The 17,581-nt window shown below is 40.1% G+C and overlaps 1 protein-coding gene across 1 annotated transcript in view; it reads left to right on the top strand.

Moving 5' to 3' along the window:
* The window catches only part of agpat5 (1-acylglycerol-3-phosphate O-acyltransferase 5 (lysophosphatidic acid acyltransferase, epsilon)), a 115,015-nt gene that overhangs the window by 49,281 nt on the left and 48,153 nt on the right, over window positions 1–17,581 (top strand). Inside the window, exons 5-6 of the mRNA XM_078213239.1 lie at window positions 6,063–6,153; window positions 17,308–17,469. Of these exons, the coding sequence (XP_078069365.1) occupies window positions 6,063–6,153; window positions 17,308–17,469 (253 nt within the window). The remainder of the gene's footprint in view (window positions 1–6,062; window positions 6,154–17,307; window positions 17,470–17,581) is intronic.

Raw genomic sequence — 17,581 nt, 5'->3', positions numbered from 1 at the left:
GGATTGTCAGCAGACCAAAGAAACCCCAGACTCAGCAAGTGGAAGACAGTGACATGGAGGATGAAAAGAGCATCACTCCTGTCCTCAGCCCTGAGCTAGATATGAATTTCCACTCAGACACAGCGATGAAGAATTTGAAGGCTTCTCTGATGTAAACTAAACTGTGTTGAAAGTGCTTGCAGTCATTGGTTCATTTGCATATGGATTAATGTGCTAACATATGGGGCGCGAACTTTCTGCCCCACTACACTTGTCGGTGAGTGTAGCAGGGTGGGAAATGTGAGCGTGAGGCTAAAAATGTGAATCGTGCTGTTCGGGCCATTCGCAATCATCTCAATGTGATTAGTGAGCCCAGGACAAAATAGTCCGGGTTCACTTAGCTCTCCAACCTTGCCAGTGGAGGTCCTCACCAGCAAGGATCACTGTCCCAACCAACGGGATAGCCTCACTGGTGGGACAGGGAGGTCATTGAAACCACCAACCCCCCAGGTGATTAGGGGCAGGCAGTGCCCCTTCGGCAGGGGGCTGTTGGGAGTGGGGGGGGGGGGGCAGAATGTCTGTTTGGTGGGGGGGTTGATAGATCTCCCATATACTTGTACACAGTATTATGGAAGATCAGGGCGCATGCCTCGCAGTCTACAGCCAGCTTCCCTGGTCTTTAGGCTTGTCTGTCACTTAGAATTTTTTGGGGAAAATTTCGCCTATAGTTTTGCAGTTGTCTTGGGAGCCTCATCAGTTTCACGTTTATCAGTGTTAGTGTCGTATGATTTTTCTTCTTAATTAATAAATGTACTAATATAAAAAGAGATTTGAATTGAACCAGTTTTTCTAGTGTGGCGTGGTCTCGTCTTACAAACTGCTTTGACTTGGAAAGTAATAAAGTTTGCTACAGCCCAACTTGAAAGAGAACTATACAAAGGCCTTCTGCATTTAATAACTGAATCTGACCAGAGAGAGATGGATTATCTTGATAAATACCCACAATCTCCCTTTCAGTTCCGAATGGCTGAGGCAGTTTGCTGTGGGATTATTAATCGAAAATTGGAAAGAGGTTGGGAAATATGCCACTCTGTCAAACATGGAAACAAATCAAAACACCTTTCTGTTTGCAGACAGGTGGTAAGACAAGAAATTTGTTCTGTTTAAATTAACCCCACTCCTGTCCATAACAATAGTAAACTTAATTTAAAGTTTTTGTTGTCTTGCTCATCTCTGGAGTTCTTTCACCTGCTTTACTCATGTGTAAAGTCGATGAAGTTTTGAATAAATGATGAATAAATTTGTATTTATTCCTCCTTTCTCTCTCCCTTCCCTGCTTGCTAGTATGGGTGTGGAAGTTTTTCTACTTTTTGCAAGTGCCTGTGAGAATTTATGATCATCCAGACTTGACACAGAAACAACCAATCAGTTTTTAAAAGGGAGCATTGCAGCATTTTAGCTTAGTTGCACCATCGTGAATTTGCTAAGCAATCTCTTTAGTATTACTGAAGAAGCAGGATCTCTTACCATTAAGTAAATCAGTTTTAAACCTTGCAGTTCGGGTTTTGGTGATATTTTAAATGAAAACTACACAATGTTTTAGACTTCACAACCTTTACAAAACCATGATTTTTAACTTAGTTTTGCCAGAGGATGGCAGTAAGTAATAAATTGAATTAATCGTCGTTATTTTCAAAGAATGTGCCCAAAAATAGCTGTAACCAGTCATAAAGCATTACTTGCCATAATTATATTTGTCTTTTACCTTTTAATCGTTATACTTTATAATGCTGCAAGTTATTGGAACCAAGAGATGGAAACAGTGCAGCACCACCTGAAATGCAGTTGAGATCAACCAACTTTTGAATATTTTGTACCAAGTAAAACATGAAGCAATGTCTCCATGCTTGTCATAGGAAACTTTCAGTCCAGGGAGGAGAATTGGCAGCAGTTGGTATTCATTAGGTTGCTGAGAGGATACTTATACTTGACACATCTTGTCTTAACTTTCTGTGACAAATTTACTTTATGGGCCTGATTTTATCATTTTGAGCCTAAGTGCCGAATCTGGGCGTCAAATAGAACCGCGCCTGGAATCCTCTTTGCAGCACGCCCTTACGCTTTTTGCCGGCTCCGGCCCGATCCGCGCCATGTCCGGGGCTTAGCGCTGGCGGACCAATCGGAGCTCTGAACTGTGCATGCGCAGTTCGAAAAAAATCCGACAGAGTGCGCCCAGGCTCCAAAAAAAAGCAGAAAGCGGAGAGAGCGGCTCTGTGACATTCATCCTCTGGTTTGGGGGGGGGGAGTGAGAGGGGGTGTGACATCTCATCCTCTGGTCGGGGGGTGGTCGGCTGCCTGTCTGCGGCTGATCCCTCCTGCCGGCCATGCCATCCCACGAAACCTTCAGGATGAAGCGATTCCTCACTAAGAAGATAAAGCAGAACCGGCCGATTCCACAGTGTAAAGAGATACACCATCAGTGGTACACTACCAGCCACAGCCATCTCTCCCGCTCTCTTGCCCCTGCAGGGAAGAGTAATCTGTGGCTGGTAGTGTACCAGTGATGGTGCCAGGAGGGATCGGCCGCAGACTGGCAGCCGCTCCCCGCCCCCCTCCAGGGTATGAGACGTCAAATCCCCCCCCCCCCCCCCCACCCCAGGAGATGAGACGACACCCCCCCCCCCCCTCCCCCCCCCCCCCCCCCCCCCCCCCCCCCGACCAGAGGATGACTGGGTCAGAGAGCTGTTGCACTCTCTGACCCCACTCTTCGGAGGCTGCAGTGGCGACTTCAGACTTTTATTTTGCAAGTCGGTAACAGCGCTGACGCAGATCGGGCCAGAAGACGGTAAAGTGGGATTTGGTGGTAGAGTTGGGCGCGCGGTTCCTTAAGTCGATTTAAATGCATTTAAATCGTCGGGCTGCCCGATTTGGGTGTGCGCCAGACTCGTGCCCGAATCGGGTGTCAGTAAAGGCGCGATCTGCTTGGATTCGGGTGCAGATCGCGTTAAAGGCCCGACGCCCAACTTTACCGTGATTTCGCGCCTGAAAATGGCCACGAAGTTTTGGTAAAATCAGGCCCTATATCTATTGTGCAATTAAAGGAACTTCATGTAGTTCAATGCACCTGAAAAGGGGACCAGTAAACAAGACCCTATTTCTGAAAACAGCTCTCGGTTTGTGTTTTTCCATGTATCTGCCCTTACCCTTACCTGAAAATGCTGAGGCATTTGCACAATTGCGCTCACCATTATTTTGACAGCAATTCTCATGCTTTTTAATACCATGTGAATCCAAGAGTAAGCATTCAAATAGAATCTTAAATCATCACGGTAAAGCTTGATAATTGCTCCCATATGTGTTTTGTTTTCACTTTTTCCTCACAAGCTGTCATTGCTGTTGTCAGTATGAATGCCCCACACAGTTGAACCTTATTGAAGAATTAAAAATTGAGGCATAATCACTTGATTTACTGGAAGTTAATCTGCAGGGTTCACCTGGAAATAAATATGGTATATTTTGTTTAAATGCAGTGTGCTACTGCACAGTGAAGTGATTTCTCTGTTGACCTTTAATTGCTACTTTATTGCTGAAAGAGCCACGTACAATGGAATTCTGATTGTTATTGTGTAATGAGCTTTCCTTTTTATTGAAAATTAGTTTAGCAAAAGTGTTATTGATAAAATGGAAAGTCTCTTTATAGTCTATTTACAGCATCATAGCTATTGCCAGATGACTTTTTCCCATGGCTGACTCAGAAGATGGGATTGTTATACTTTAATTTGTGTTCTGTGTTCTCCAAAGCTTGTATTCCACAAGTTATGTTTAAAATTTCCTTCTGAGGTTTTCCAGCTGCATATGCTATTTATCCCAACATTTTCTTTCTTTGTTTCATGCAAGGAACTTGTGCATAAATGGAGAAAAACTGCAGAAAACGGCAATACAAAGAGACTTCAGGGTACTTATGTACTCAACTCAGGAAGCTTGCACACAGGTGCAGCAGATAATCAGGAAGGCTAATGGAATGTTGGCCCTTATTTCAAGGGAGTACAAGAGTAGTAAAGTCTTGCTGCAGCTGTACAAGAACCATAGAAACCCTACAGTGCAGAAGGAGGCCATTTGGCCCATCCAATCTGCACTGACTCTCCGTCTTACCCATCGTGCTATCCAGAGTACTGATGAGACCACATCTGGAGTTCTGTGAGCAGTTTTGGTCCCCCTTATTTAAGAAAAGCTATTATTTCATTGGAAGCAGTTCAGAGAAGTTTCACTAGGATGATCCCTGGTATGGAACGATTGTCTTATGAGGAAAGGTTAAACAGATTGGGACTCGACTCATTGGAACTTAGTAGAAAGGAGGTGATCTCATTGAAACATATGGGATTCTTAAGGGGCTTGACAGGATAAATGCTACATTATGGGAGCTGCAAGGACCAGAGGACATAGTCTCACAATAAAGGGACTCCAATTTAAGACACAGATGAGAAGGATTTTCTTCTGAGAGTTGAGTCTTTGGAACTTGTTGCAAAGAGTGATGGGGCAGAGTCCTTTTGTAAATTTAAGGCTGAGATGGATAGGTTTTTGATCAGGAAAAGAATCGAGGGTTATGGGGAAAGGACAGGAAAGTGGATGCGAGGAATGTTGAATCAGCCATGATCCTATTGAATGGTGGAACAAGTTCGAAGGGCCAAAAGGTCTATTCCTGTTCCTATTTCTTGTGACCTTATACTCTCCGGTTAGGTTTTGATAGTTACATGTTATTTTACAGATGACATATTCCTTACAGGTCCAGTCAGAATCATAGCTGTAAAGTCGGAATATGGGGTAGCAGTCTCAGAGATGGTGTGAAAGGGTTTTTTTGTTGCATATGGGTGGATAGTCATTGAATCCTATCTCAGTAGGTTGTTTCAGCCTGGTGTAGGTTGGAGGCAGGCCTAAAGAAAGACATTACCACACCTCTGAGTTTTCACAGTTCCAGTTTACATTTGTGACTGTATTATGCATTCTAGCATTTGTGAAGTAAAAGTCTTAGAGTTTTGCATATCTTTTGGTATGTTCCAGTCCTCTCCTGGGAATGGATAACTCAGTTTGTGCTCCCAGGAATTGCACGTATTTCTCATTGTGTCTAATGAACATTATTTCGTGGAGGATATGATGTACCAGTTGAACATTTATGCTTTGTTAATACCATATCCTAACATTGCATTTCATGGAGCAAGTTAAGGTCTGAAGGTACCAAAACATAGACATGTTAAGAGATCTGAAATTAGTACCCTAATTGCTGGAATGCCATATTAGCAATTAAGCATCTTGTTCTTTTTGGATGTCCTTTGCGTTTTGAGTTTTGCATTGCAATCCCCAGTTGCAAGTCATTAACAACTTCAATGGGGCAAATTGTTTTTCTCACCCTTCCCTCCCCTGCTGTGCCCTCCCACACCCCTCAAAATATAGGGACTGTTATTTTGAATAGCTGATTATCTAATTTGCTGAACTTTGGCAGAATGGGAAAAGTAGTTGAGCTTGTGCTTCTTGCTATCTTTACACACCTCACCCACCAGCCAGAATATAAACACTTCCTGTGTCCTCTTATGTTCAATTATCTGTATATTGAGTACTTGAATATGAAGCATTTCTTGGAAAATGAGCTGCTCAACAAATCTAAGTCTTTATTTTAGCTGGTACCACTGAAGTAGCCTACATCAATTCTGTTGTTACGGCCAGATGGCTGATCATTTTCCAGCTGCAATCTTTAGGAGATCCCCTACAAACTTTGACATGCTCCTGCAGACTTGCTACGAATTTTAAACATTCCCGCAATGCCTTCTCAAAACGTAGGAACAAACTTGCTAAGACACATGCGAAAAAGATCAAATCTGACCCTTTGTTACCTTTTTCATACTGATCAAAGTTTAGGAACCCAAGTTTGAAAACCATTGTTTAGACTCGTGAGGCTGAACAGTTTGTTTCATTTGGTTCAGTAGCATCAGTAGTTGCTTGCAGTATGATTTTAAGATACATGTTGAAACCAGCCTAAGTTAGCCACTTTTAAAATGAACACATTTTAACAGCTTTTTTTTCCTCTTAAGGCATATCTTGTGATTTTCCCAGAAGGAACGCGTTACAACCCAGATAATCCACAAGTGATTGCAGCAAGCCAGGCATATGCTCGTAAAGAAGGTGAGGTTGCATTTTTGTAAATCTCAGATAGCATTGTGTGCTGTTCTTAGACATTGGTTCATATAGCCGAGAGGAATGAATAACAATGCATTGGTTGCAAGGTCTGCAGGAGAAATTAGCTTTGACAGACTGCTCTGATATAAGCACCAAATTGACCGTTTCACTTTTTGGGGCCACAGGAGCAGAAGATTGAAATGCCACATTGGTGTGTGTATAAGGTGCAGAGAAGAATATGTTGTGCTGCATTGGCTTCTGTTCTAATTGCATCCTTCTGCTCATTCACCTACATTGGCTTCTGGGCAAGCAACATCTAAGTTTTAAAGTTCTCATCCTTGTTTTCAAATCTGTTTCTCTATGATTCAGTCTATATTAAAATTAAAGTCCCCCATTATGGTGTTGCCCTTGCACATATACCTTTTCTTAAATTCATGATTTATATTCTCTGAGGCTGCAACTACTGTTAGGGGCCTACAAACTATTCCAGTGTTTCCTACCCCTAGTTTATTGGTTGTACCCAAATGAATCCAATACCGTGATTTTCTGTTTTAAGATCTATCTACTATATCTATCCCATTCTTTATTTGGACTATCTTCCATCCTTTTCCATTTTGCCTATCTCTCCTAAAGATCGGATATTCTGGAATATTTAATTCCTTTTGGCCAACCTATATTGGCTATTAGGTCAAGCCTTTTCTACCCCCACCATTTTTTTCCTGTGCTGTTAATTCATCTGTTATGTTGGACATCCTTTGTAGGAACAGATTGCTTTAACTTCAATATTTTTTGCGGTTTTCCTTGATCCCTCAGTCACCAAAGCCTTATTGCATTTATGCTGTCTGACGTTCCTGTCACAGGCTGCTCACGTGTTTCCAAATTGCTGCATTACTTTACAGCCTTAATATTTCTCTTGCTAGGTTTTAATTTGCCATTTTCTGTATCCTTTCACTGATACTCACTCGTTAGTTTAAATCCTTTCCATTGCCGTAGTTATTCAGTTTGCCAGGGTATTGGTTGTATCTTGGTTTAAGTGGAGCTTGTCACAAAGCAACAGCACCCTCTTTCCCCATTACTGGTGCCAGTAGCAAATGAGTCATAATCCATGTCTCCACACTGCTCTCAGCTGCACATTTAAGCTATAAATCTATTTGTCCCCAAGTTAATTTGTGCATCACTCATGGAACAGTCCAGAGACTACCTGTCCAGTTCTGCTTTATAATTTCAACTGTAACTTCTCAAACGCTCTTTTGGTACAACTAGGAATTAGGTTGTCATGTCATTGATTATTATGTGGACCTTAATGGCTAGATCCTTCTTCTTGCTCCAAGTCCTTCTCAGGCTATGGGATGATGCTCTTAACCTTAGCAGTGGATGAGCAGTGCAACCTTCTGAGCTACTGGTTTGTATTAACATTTTAACTCTGCTCTTGCTCTTGTGCCCACATGTCCATCCTTAGCCTGCTGCAATGCTCCAGTAAAGTTTGGTGGCAAGATGGAGGATCAGCCTCTCATGTTATGGTTGGACTTGATGCAGACTACTGGACTCATAGTTGAGTTCATCATCTTTAGATTGGGAACATTCTGCTACATCTTCAACCTTTTTAAAAATATCCCATACATGTATTGTCTCCAATGCAATCCTTCCCCGCCACCCCTCCCCACCCCAGTTCCCCTCCCACACTCGGTCATCTGTCTCTCATTCTTCAAAGTTGCTAATCTCCACAGCTACAGTCTAAAATCTAATTCCCTCTCTTCAGTTCTCAAGAAGAGCCAAAGGGGCTGAAAAGGTTAACTCTGTTTTCTCTCCTTACTGATGCTGCCAGGCCTGTTGAGTTTTTCCAGCATCATCCTCTCGTTCCAGATTCCAGCATCAGAATGAGTGAAAATCAGTTTTGTGTATCTTTCGGTGGAAGTAATTGCTATGTTCCAGTCCTCTCCTGGGAATGGATAACTCAGTTTGTGCTCCTAGGAATTTATTTTAATTTTAACAGCCTCTACTTTAAGATGATTTGGCTGATTTCAGGTGAATAGTGGAAACTCCAGGCTCTAGTCCATTTCTTGCAATCGTGCTCTCTTCTAAGATTAACCAACCAATGGACATAATCTGATCATTTGTGTATATCTTGTTAATGTCAATATGTCAGTCTTGTGTGATGCAGCTCCAGTTCCTCCTCTCTCCCCTCCATCGTATTCTGGTAAATTTGCATTATCTTTTTTAAGGCTGTTTTATCTCTCTTTTTTCCAAGAAAATGGCAAGTTGTTGCCATTTTATACAGTCACCTTTTTATTCAGACTATCTTGAGGCCAACTCCAAGTTCATATTTGGATGGCTTTTTTGCATTTCTCCACCAATTTTTAAGGATCTGTGTATTTGCATACCTAGAACCCTTGGTTCCCTCACTGCATTGAGAAATTTGCCTTTTCAGGTTTTTTAATTCATGATTTTTGATCCCAAACTTTGTCGTCTTCCCCATTAACTCTTCATATCTATCCATTCTTTCAACCTATGAATATCCTCCTATAGTTTTCTGCCCTCTCCTTGGTAGTTTTCTAATGCTTCCAGTTCGATATCATGAGAGAACGTGAATATCCACCCTGCATTTATTTATAGAATATAATTGACCTGAGAAACATGTATTTATTGCTACCTTTCACTGTCTGCTTTTTAGCCATGTCTCTCAACTACGTTTGCTATTTGTGCTGTTTTCTCAACTTTTCATATGCAACTGCTTTTCAGAAGTCCAGATGAACTTCATTGTGCATATTTCTCCTTCTGTGTTTTCCATAATTTCTTCAAAAAATTAAACGTGACCTGTTCCATGTTGACTTTCTGATTTGGCCTTTGTAAGTGTTTGTATATTTGATCACTAATTACCTCTGTTAATTTTCCCGATGTTGATGTAGCCTTTAATGTTCATTCAACACTGTTGTTCAACAAAATGATTTCTGTGTTCATGACTGATTATGGTTCAGCAGTTATTGACCTACTTTTAAAAGAAAAACTACATTTCTGGTGATTTACACCTTGTTACCAATTTGCAGCCAGTGGAAATTACCTTTCACCATTTATCTCCTCAGCAACTCTTAACCTCTACCTCTTAATCTGCTATATTCCAATGAAGTAGCTCATTTTTCCCCCAATTTAAATACAAGCTATAACCTCCCTTCCCTGGTCTTGTTTCAATGAATTTTCATTCTTTATCCATTTCACCTCTAATATCCTTCGTAAGTTCTGCAACTATAGCCTGAATAAATGTCCACGTTATCCACTGTAATGCAATTCCACCTGTTCTTCACCACATGCCCTGTTGTGTGTTAGGATAGTATAATCTTAATTACTTATTAACAGCCCAGACCAAACCTAATATTTCTTTGAAGAACTGAATGAGAGGGTCACATCATTTATACCAACATTATTTTTTGCATGATGAGCTTATACTCCCAAGTGCCAACCAGCGAAGGACTAAACTTAGTGTACAGAACATTATTCAGATTTAAACATTGAAGTATCTTCTCTGACTTGGATATTTTTATATCTAAACATTGTGTATATTTGTAATGGTGCAAGTTAATTGGAATACAAAGCAAACCAATGTTGTTTTGTTCTATGTTTGTATTGATAAATGGTACTCATTATTTTACTCTGGTGTTTTGCATTTTTGTTTTTGGAATAAAGAATAAAAAGTAAATTCTGATCAAAGATCTTGTGTGACAATGAACACAAGGCTTAGCTAGTTCCTGTTTATTATGTAAACTTGAACTGTAATTGTTCTATTGTCTTTACATCATTCAGTTTCATAACATCCTCTTCAATTTTATCTTGGTGCTGTACTTCCCATGACGAGTGAATGGAGGCAACATTTTTTTTGTTCACAGTGGAATTTCAGTGCATTTCTCAAATGATACCGTGATGTTCATAAACTAAAATGCAAATTGGCCTTATGTTATGAATGTAGTAGCTTAATTTTATGCCTAATTTATATTTTGCAAAGATAGTGCAGGTTAGTTTGGGACAATCCAAAATTTTGTGCAGTTTAAAGTGAGAATCAAATGAACTGGTTTTTACCCATTGGTCAGATGTAAGGGGTTGGAGGAGTAGCTTTCAGAAACCCCCCCTGTACCTGGTGCTGGGATCCTTCATTAAATACCTACGAATGAGGAACTTTCCTCTGTCAGACTATAAGCAAACCTGACAGGCTTTGCTTGGCACCTTTCTGGAGGCATAAGTGAACTGTGCAAATGTAGTTTAAATCCCTGATCCACCACTAAATTATAGTGGGCTTGGATAATTGGTCTGAAGTGGCTGGTTACAAGCCAAATTTCCTTCCTGCTGCAAGTGTGCATGAATGGGAAGCTGTTTTACTCCCCATCAGTTAAGAATCAACCCTTTTTGAGTAAAACCTTTGACCCCACAATATTGTCCAATATTCACTGCTGCCTCTGTATTCTACACCATGCCGCTACATGTTGAGCTAGGAGATGCAAAACTGAAACATTGCATCATCACCGGCAAGTTCATATATGCAGTTTTATAATAAATGGGGGTGTAAGAATTTGAATGGCGATGGTTAACCTTGTATGGGGAGATATGATTTTTAATGTGTGATATAACCAGTCTTGCGGTATAGCATATAAGCACAAGTATCAAATTTTTGAATGAAGTAGTGTTAATTGGTGGGTGAAAACCTGGACACCCATATATAACCCGGTTCACATTTCCAAATCACACATTCTGTATTTTTATTTAAATTGCTAACTTCACAAAATTGATACTGGATATAAGTGGTACAACACCAGGTTAAAGTCCAACAGGTTTATTTGGTAGCAAATACCATAAGCTTTCGGAGCACTGCTCCTTCGTCAGATGGAGTGGAAATGTGCTCTCAAACAGTGCAAACCGACACAAAATCAAGTTGCAGAATACTGATTAGAATGCGAATCCTACAGCCAGCCAGGTCTTAAAGGTACAGACAATGTGGGTGGAGGGAACATTAAACACAGGTTAAAGAGATGTGTATTGTCTCCAGACAGAACAGCTAGTGAGATTCTGCAAGCCCAGGAGGCAAGCTGTGGGTGTTACTGATAATGTGACATAAATCCAACATCCCGGTTTCGGCCGTCCTCATGTGTGCGGAACTTGGCTATCAGTTTCTGCTCAGCGACTCTGCGCTGTCGTGTGTCGTGAAGGCCGCCTTGGAGAGAGCTTACCTGAAGATCCAAGGCTGAATGCCCGTGACTGCTGAAGTGCTCCCCCGCAGGAAGAGAACAGTCTTGCCTGGTGATTGTCGAGCGGTGTTCATTCATCCGTTGTCGTAGCATCTGCATGGTTTCCCCAATGTACCATGCCTCGGGATATCCTTTCCTGCAGCATATCTGGTAGACAATGTTGGCCGAGTTGCAAGAGTAGGTACCTGGTAGATGGTGTTCTCACGTGAGATGATGGCATCCGTGTCGATGATCCGGCACGTCTTGCAGAGGTTGCTGTGGCAGGGTTGTGTGGTGTCGTGGTCACTGTTCTCCTAAAGGCTGGGAAGTTCCGCACACATGAAGACGGCCTAAACCGGGATGTTGGATTTATGTCACATTATCAGTAACCCCCACAGCTTGCCTCCTGGGCTTGCAGAATCTCACTAGCTTTTCTGTCTGGAGACAATACACATCTCTTTAACCTGTGTTTAATGTTCCCTCCACCCACATTGTCTGTACCTTTAAGACCTGGCTGGCTGTAGGATTCACATTCTCATCAGTATTCTGCAACTTGATTTTGTGTCTGTTTGCACTGTTTGAGAGCACATTTCTACTCCATCTGACGAAGGAGCAGTGCTCCGAAAACCTATGGTATTTGCTACCAAATAAACCTGTTGGACTTTAACCTGGTGTTGTGAGACTTTTTACTGTGTTCACCCCAGTCCAACGCCGGCATCTCCACATTATAAGTGATACAACAGGGTGGACCAGAGATTAGTAATTATAACAAGGCAAATACATTGATTGCAGCTCTTGGGAGAAAGACTTAAATAAATTGTACTTACGTAACAGATTTCTCTCCACCTAAGCATGTTCCAACCAAGGGTGGTTAACCCTCTAACTTGCATTAAAAAAATCTTCCACAAGTTCAGGACCTTATCCAGGGGCCATTGCTCCTGGGCAGAAAAGTTGGCATGTTTCATGGTTGCCTTTCAAGATACGTTATCACAATCCAGTTGTAGCAGTGCTTCTGTGATAAATCCAATGGTTCCAACATTGATTTCAAAGACATTTTAGATAGTTAGGACAAAGTTTTGGAAATATCAATTCATAATACATTACATTTTATTAATTACTAAAATTGTTTAAAAAAGCTGCGAATCATAGACTAGTTGAGATAATAGCTACCTTGATGTGTGTATTTTTGACCTTGTAAGTGAAGGTTTATTTTATTCCTAAGGTTCAAAATAGTATAGCAACTGGTGGTAAAGTTAAACAAGTATACAAAAACAGAAGTAAAATATATAATTGAATAAAATAAATAGTTAACTCGAACACATTAAGGATGGCAGGACAGGTGATGTGTCACAGTTGCTGCAGGTGGGAGCTCCTGGATGCCAGTTTGATCCAGGGCAAACACGTCTGCAGTTCAAGCAGCTTCGACTCTGAGTTTGGGCTGGAGACACTGTGACATATCTGGGAGGGGAAAAATTATCTGGATTCTTTCTACGAGGGAGGCAGATACATCTCATTGGTCAGTGTTCAGGGGCAAGAGGACATGAGTGTAAGTGAGGCAGGTAAGGGTACTCAAGAGGGCAGGAGGATATGCAGTGGTATCTGAATAAGAAACGGCGCGGGCTATTTAGGAAGGACAAAAAGGAAAGAAGAAGTGGAGGGGTGGCTCTGTTAATGATGGTATTAGCACAATAGCGAAGGATGATCTTATTTCAGGAAACCAGGATGTTCAAATAGTAAGGGTAGAGGGAGACCGAAACCGGGAAACAGCAGGCCAGTTAACTTAACATCAATCATCGGGAAAATGTTAGAAGCTATTATTCAGAAGAAGCTGTAGGAGGGCACTTGAATTGGTTCAAGGTGATCAGGCAGTGCCAATGTGGTTTTCTGAAAGGGACATGTTTAACCAACTTATTGAAGTTCTTTGAGGAAGTTTGTGCTGTGGATAAAGGGGAACCAATTGATGCACTGTACTTAGATTTCCAGAAGTCATTTGATAAAGTACCACATCAAAGATTATTATGGAAAGACTTATGGTATAGGGGTAACACATTGGTATGGATTGATGGTTGGCTGGTTAATGGGAAGCAGAAAGTAGGTGTGTCTTTTTCAAATTGGAAGATGTAACAAGTGGAGTGCCATGGGATCAGTGCTGCGATCTCAGTGGTTTATAATTTATGTTAATGACTTGGATGAAGAGTTTGAAGGGATGTTTCTCATATTTGCTGATGACACAAAGATGGGTAGGAAAGTAAATTGTGTAGAGGGCGTAAGGAGGTTACAAAAATATATAGATAGGTTAAGTGAGTGGGCAGATATCTGGCAAATGGAATATAATGTAGGTACATATGAAATTGCTTTTGGCAGGAAGAATGAAAAAGAAGCTTCGTATCGAAATGGTGAGAGGTTGCAGAGTTTTAAGGGTGGTTTAGAGCATAAATCAAAAAGACTAGTATGCAGACACAGCAAGGAATTCAGGAAACTAATCAAATATTATTTATTTCAAGGGGAATTGGATGCAGAAGTCGGGAGGTTATGCTTCTTTTGTATAGGGCATTCCTGAGACCACATTTGGAGTACTGTGTACAGTATTGATCACTTTATTTATGGAAAGATATAAATACATTGAAAGCAGTTCACAGAACTAGGAGTTGCTGCTTAAAAATAAGGGGCCATCAGTTAAAACTGATATGAGGCTAAATTCTTTGAGGATCTTGAATCTTTGGAACTCTCTTCCTGAAAAGATGTTGGAAACAGACTCTTTGAATATTCTTAAGGCGGAGTGGATAGATTCTTGGTAAGCAAAGAGATGATAGATTTTCTGGGGTACGTTTGATGCAGATTTGAGGTTGTTATCAGATCAGCCGCAATCCTACTAACTGGTGGAGCAGACTCGAAGGGCTGGATGGCCTGCCTACTTTTCGTTTGTATGTATCCTTTTTCTTCACTTTTACCCTTTGCAGTCCTGAACTGGTGAAGACCACATCCACCCATCAGGAGACTGCATCAAACATTTTTTTTTAAAGAACATGACTATTGAACATCGATGGTACAACAAACGGCTTCCTTGAAGGCTTTGAATTGTAAACGGAGTACAGAATCGGAGTACCTGTTGATGTTTAAAAAAACCACGAGTCTAATACAACCTCAGAGGCTAAAGAACATACCGTTAAGCAAATAACTTAATGCCCTTATCAGACAGTAGTAGTTCTCAAATGGCTTCCTTATAAAAATGTTTTACACTTCTTCAGTGTCAGATATTGGGTTTAAGTTCGAACTCTATTATGTGTTGGTTTGTTTGCCAAATAAATTTGAGAGTCTAAAAGCTAATAATTGATTTTCCAAAAACAGATTGTAATTGGCAGTTTTTGTGTCTCAATCTATAATTTTCATGCTAATTGGAATTCCAGCATTATAATTTGGCTCCTTCATGAAAACATTTGTCCATTAACTGAGTTATTTGTATTTTTCATTGAGTGCAATTTGATGATGTATACAACTCAATAATCTTGTGCAGAATTTGTCACGTTTTGGTTTACAAATAATTTAGAATCCAAGGTTTCAGTTGAGTTTTCCAAAAATAGTTTCCTTATAAACTGCTGATTTTGGCTTCTCGTTTATTGGAATTCTTTGAACATACATTTTCAGTGGCTTTTTTTGATGTCGGTTCATTGACAGAACAGTGAAAACTGTAGTAAATTAAGCCATTTTAGAACTAAGAAAATCTAGTGGTGTCAACTTCGTTCTTTGGCAGCTGTCTCACGGCTAATGGATGTTCCTATGTTTTATATTGCTATTAATGTGTTTTGGTTAAATATTTTTTTTAAATAAACATGTAAATCTGTTATTGAGTTGGTGAATTCGAGGACAGGAATTGATTTTATCAACCTTGAGCTTCAGTTCAAAGGAAGCCTGTGTGTCAGATATGTTTGTGTAAATTTACAATCTTTCTGAGCCTACAGGGGGCAAGGCAGTGCTAATAAGCAGAAGAGGGTCTAGGTGAAGGTCTCCTTGAACTGCCACAATATTATGAGTCACTTAGACCCATAGTCACTCACTGTCCAACTTTCCGTGATCTTTTATACTGGAGTTGAGTACTGTACTCCAACTATGCGGTATTTTAGGTGCAATTTGGCAAGATATTCCAAGACCGTCTGTATAAACTTGTCATGTTTTAATTATTTTCACTTCATTGGGATAAGAGTGTAATTGCAGCCTGACCAGTTTTAAATAGGCAGTTTCCTTATAAATATGCATGTGTTTATTTAAAATGGGGAATAAGTTGACGGGGAATGTGCAGACTTGAGGCAAAGTATATAACATTGCTTGACTGATGTGACAGTACAACAAATTTAAGCTGATTTCAGGAATTATAATTACTCCTCTGGTGCAAGTATTAAGAAAATCTGTTTTAAGTTAGCATAAGATATTTTCAGAAGAAACAGAACTTTATAGTACTTCATGAAATTGATCATTGCCCCAGTGGAGATTTAAGGAATATTGTTTATCGTCATGTCTATATCCATTATTATAATAGAGTATTATGGCATAAGTGCTGGCATTTGGAAATTTAAAATATTTAAATCTTCAGTGTCCTTCTGTTATAAATTTCAGATCCTGCCACTTGACCTACATCACAGCTCTTGTTGGGATCACGAGTTTGATGTGAAATATTGTTTTCTCTGGAAGCATAGAACAGTGAGGCAAGGGCCAGCACAACAATGAACATAAACCTGAAATGTTTGGGGTGGCGCTGTTTTAAGTTGTTCCATAATTTTGTTTGAAAAATGATATACAAGTCTCCAGAGATGGTTGATAAAATATAATTAGTTTTGAGCTCTCGTAACTATATAATAAAGAGACAGTAACCCATTCCTGAATGAGATTAGGATGCATTTCATACGCTGTCATTACAGTAATAAGACTTCTAAAGCAACTACTCTTCTCCGAATTCTATTGCGGCTGGGGACTCCTGGGAAAACAATGGAAATGTTTCAGAAATATCCTCAAAGCATCCCCGAAAGAGATCAAATATTCCCCTCAATTCATGGAAGCCCCTGGCTTGTGACCAACCAAAATGGAGCTGGCCCTTCATGCATCAGCTGCCTACATGTAGCAGAGCCTGCAGATTGCGCAGTAGACTTACCAGTCATCTCGGAACCCATCCTCTCAGAATGGAAGTAATTCATTCTAGATCCCTCGGAATTGCCCAAGAATAAATTTGGGTTAAAAGTGTTTAATGAGAATGTTAAAATGTGGATGCTCGGAAATTAAATTAAATGTTGTATTGTTTTTTGACAACTTTGGAAATAGGTGTATATTCATTACTCAATCAAAAAATCCGAGAATAAAATTCCACTGCTGGTGAAAATCAATGTTAAAGACTGTGATAAATATGACAGGCAATAAGTACACCATGGAGATTTTTATATTGGATAAAATATATATTCTCTGTCACCTGCACTCATATTTCTCATTCAGTGAAATGCCTTGCATTCTCTCAATTTTACTTTGGCTATGCAAAATCTTCCTGGGAAGGAAAGGAACTGAAACTGAAAGGAAAGGAAAGGAACTGAAACCCTTTGTTTTGCCAACCAAATTCAGAAATGTTCATATGTCAAGTAAAACTTTTACACAACAACTTCAAACAGTGCCAGCCAAAAAGGTTTATGTTTAATTACCATCTTGTTGGCCTTTTGCATTTCATTGTTATACCACTTCCAAAGTCAATCATGCTTCATAATACACCATTTGTCCTAAATATAGTGTAGATTTTGATATTTAACTCGAGGTGTGTCAAATGAGGAATTGCAATTAACATCAGCTGTCAATTTAATTCCACGGCTAGGATGCATTATTAATTATTTTAACATGTATGTATTATATTTCATTGTTTGAGACATAATTTGTTCGTTCACATTTTCCATTTGTAAATTTTTCTTCCACTGTCTTCCAGGACTTCCAGAGTTAAGACATGCAATGTCACCACGTGTGAAGGCAACAAGAGTAGCCATTAACACAATGAGAGACCACCTTGATGCAGTGTATGATGTAACTGTTGCATACGAAGGAACAGTAAATAGCAATGGGCACCGGGCAACAGCTCCATCTATGCCTGGTAAGTATTTCAATTTATCTGAAGCATACCAATTATGGGAGATTTAATTTCTAGGCATGACCAGAAAATCCAAAAACATTCTTGCTATTGGTTGATTGCCTCGGCAAAGTAA

Source organism: Mustelus asterias, chromosome 5 (genome assembly GCF_964213995.1).
Source record: "Mustelus asterias chromosome 5, sMusAst1.hap1.1, whole genome shotgun sequence".
NCBI lineage: Eukaryota > Metazoa > Chordata > Chondrichthyes > Carcharhiniformes > Triakidae > Mustelus > Mustelus asterias.
This window is presented reverse-complemented; position numbering and strand designations above follow the sequence as displayed.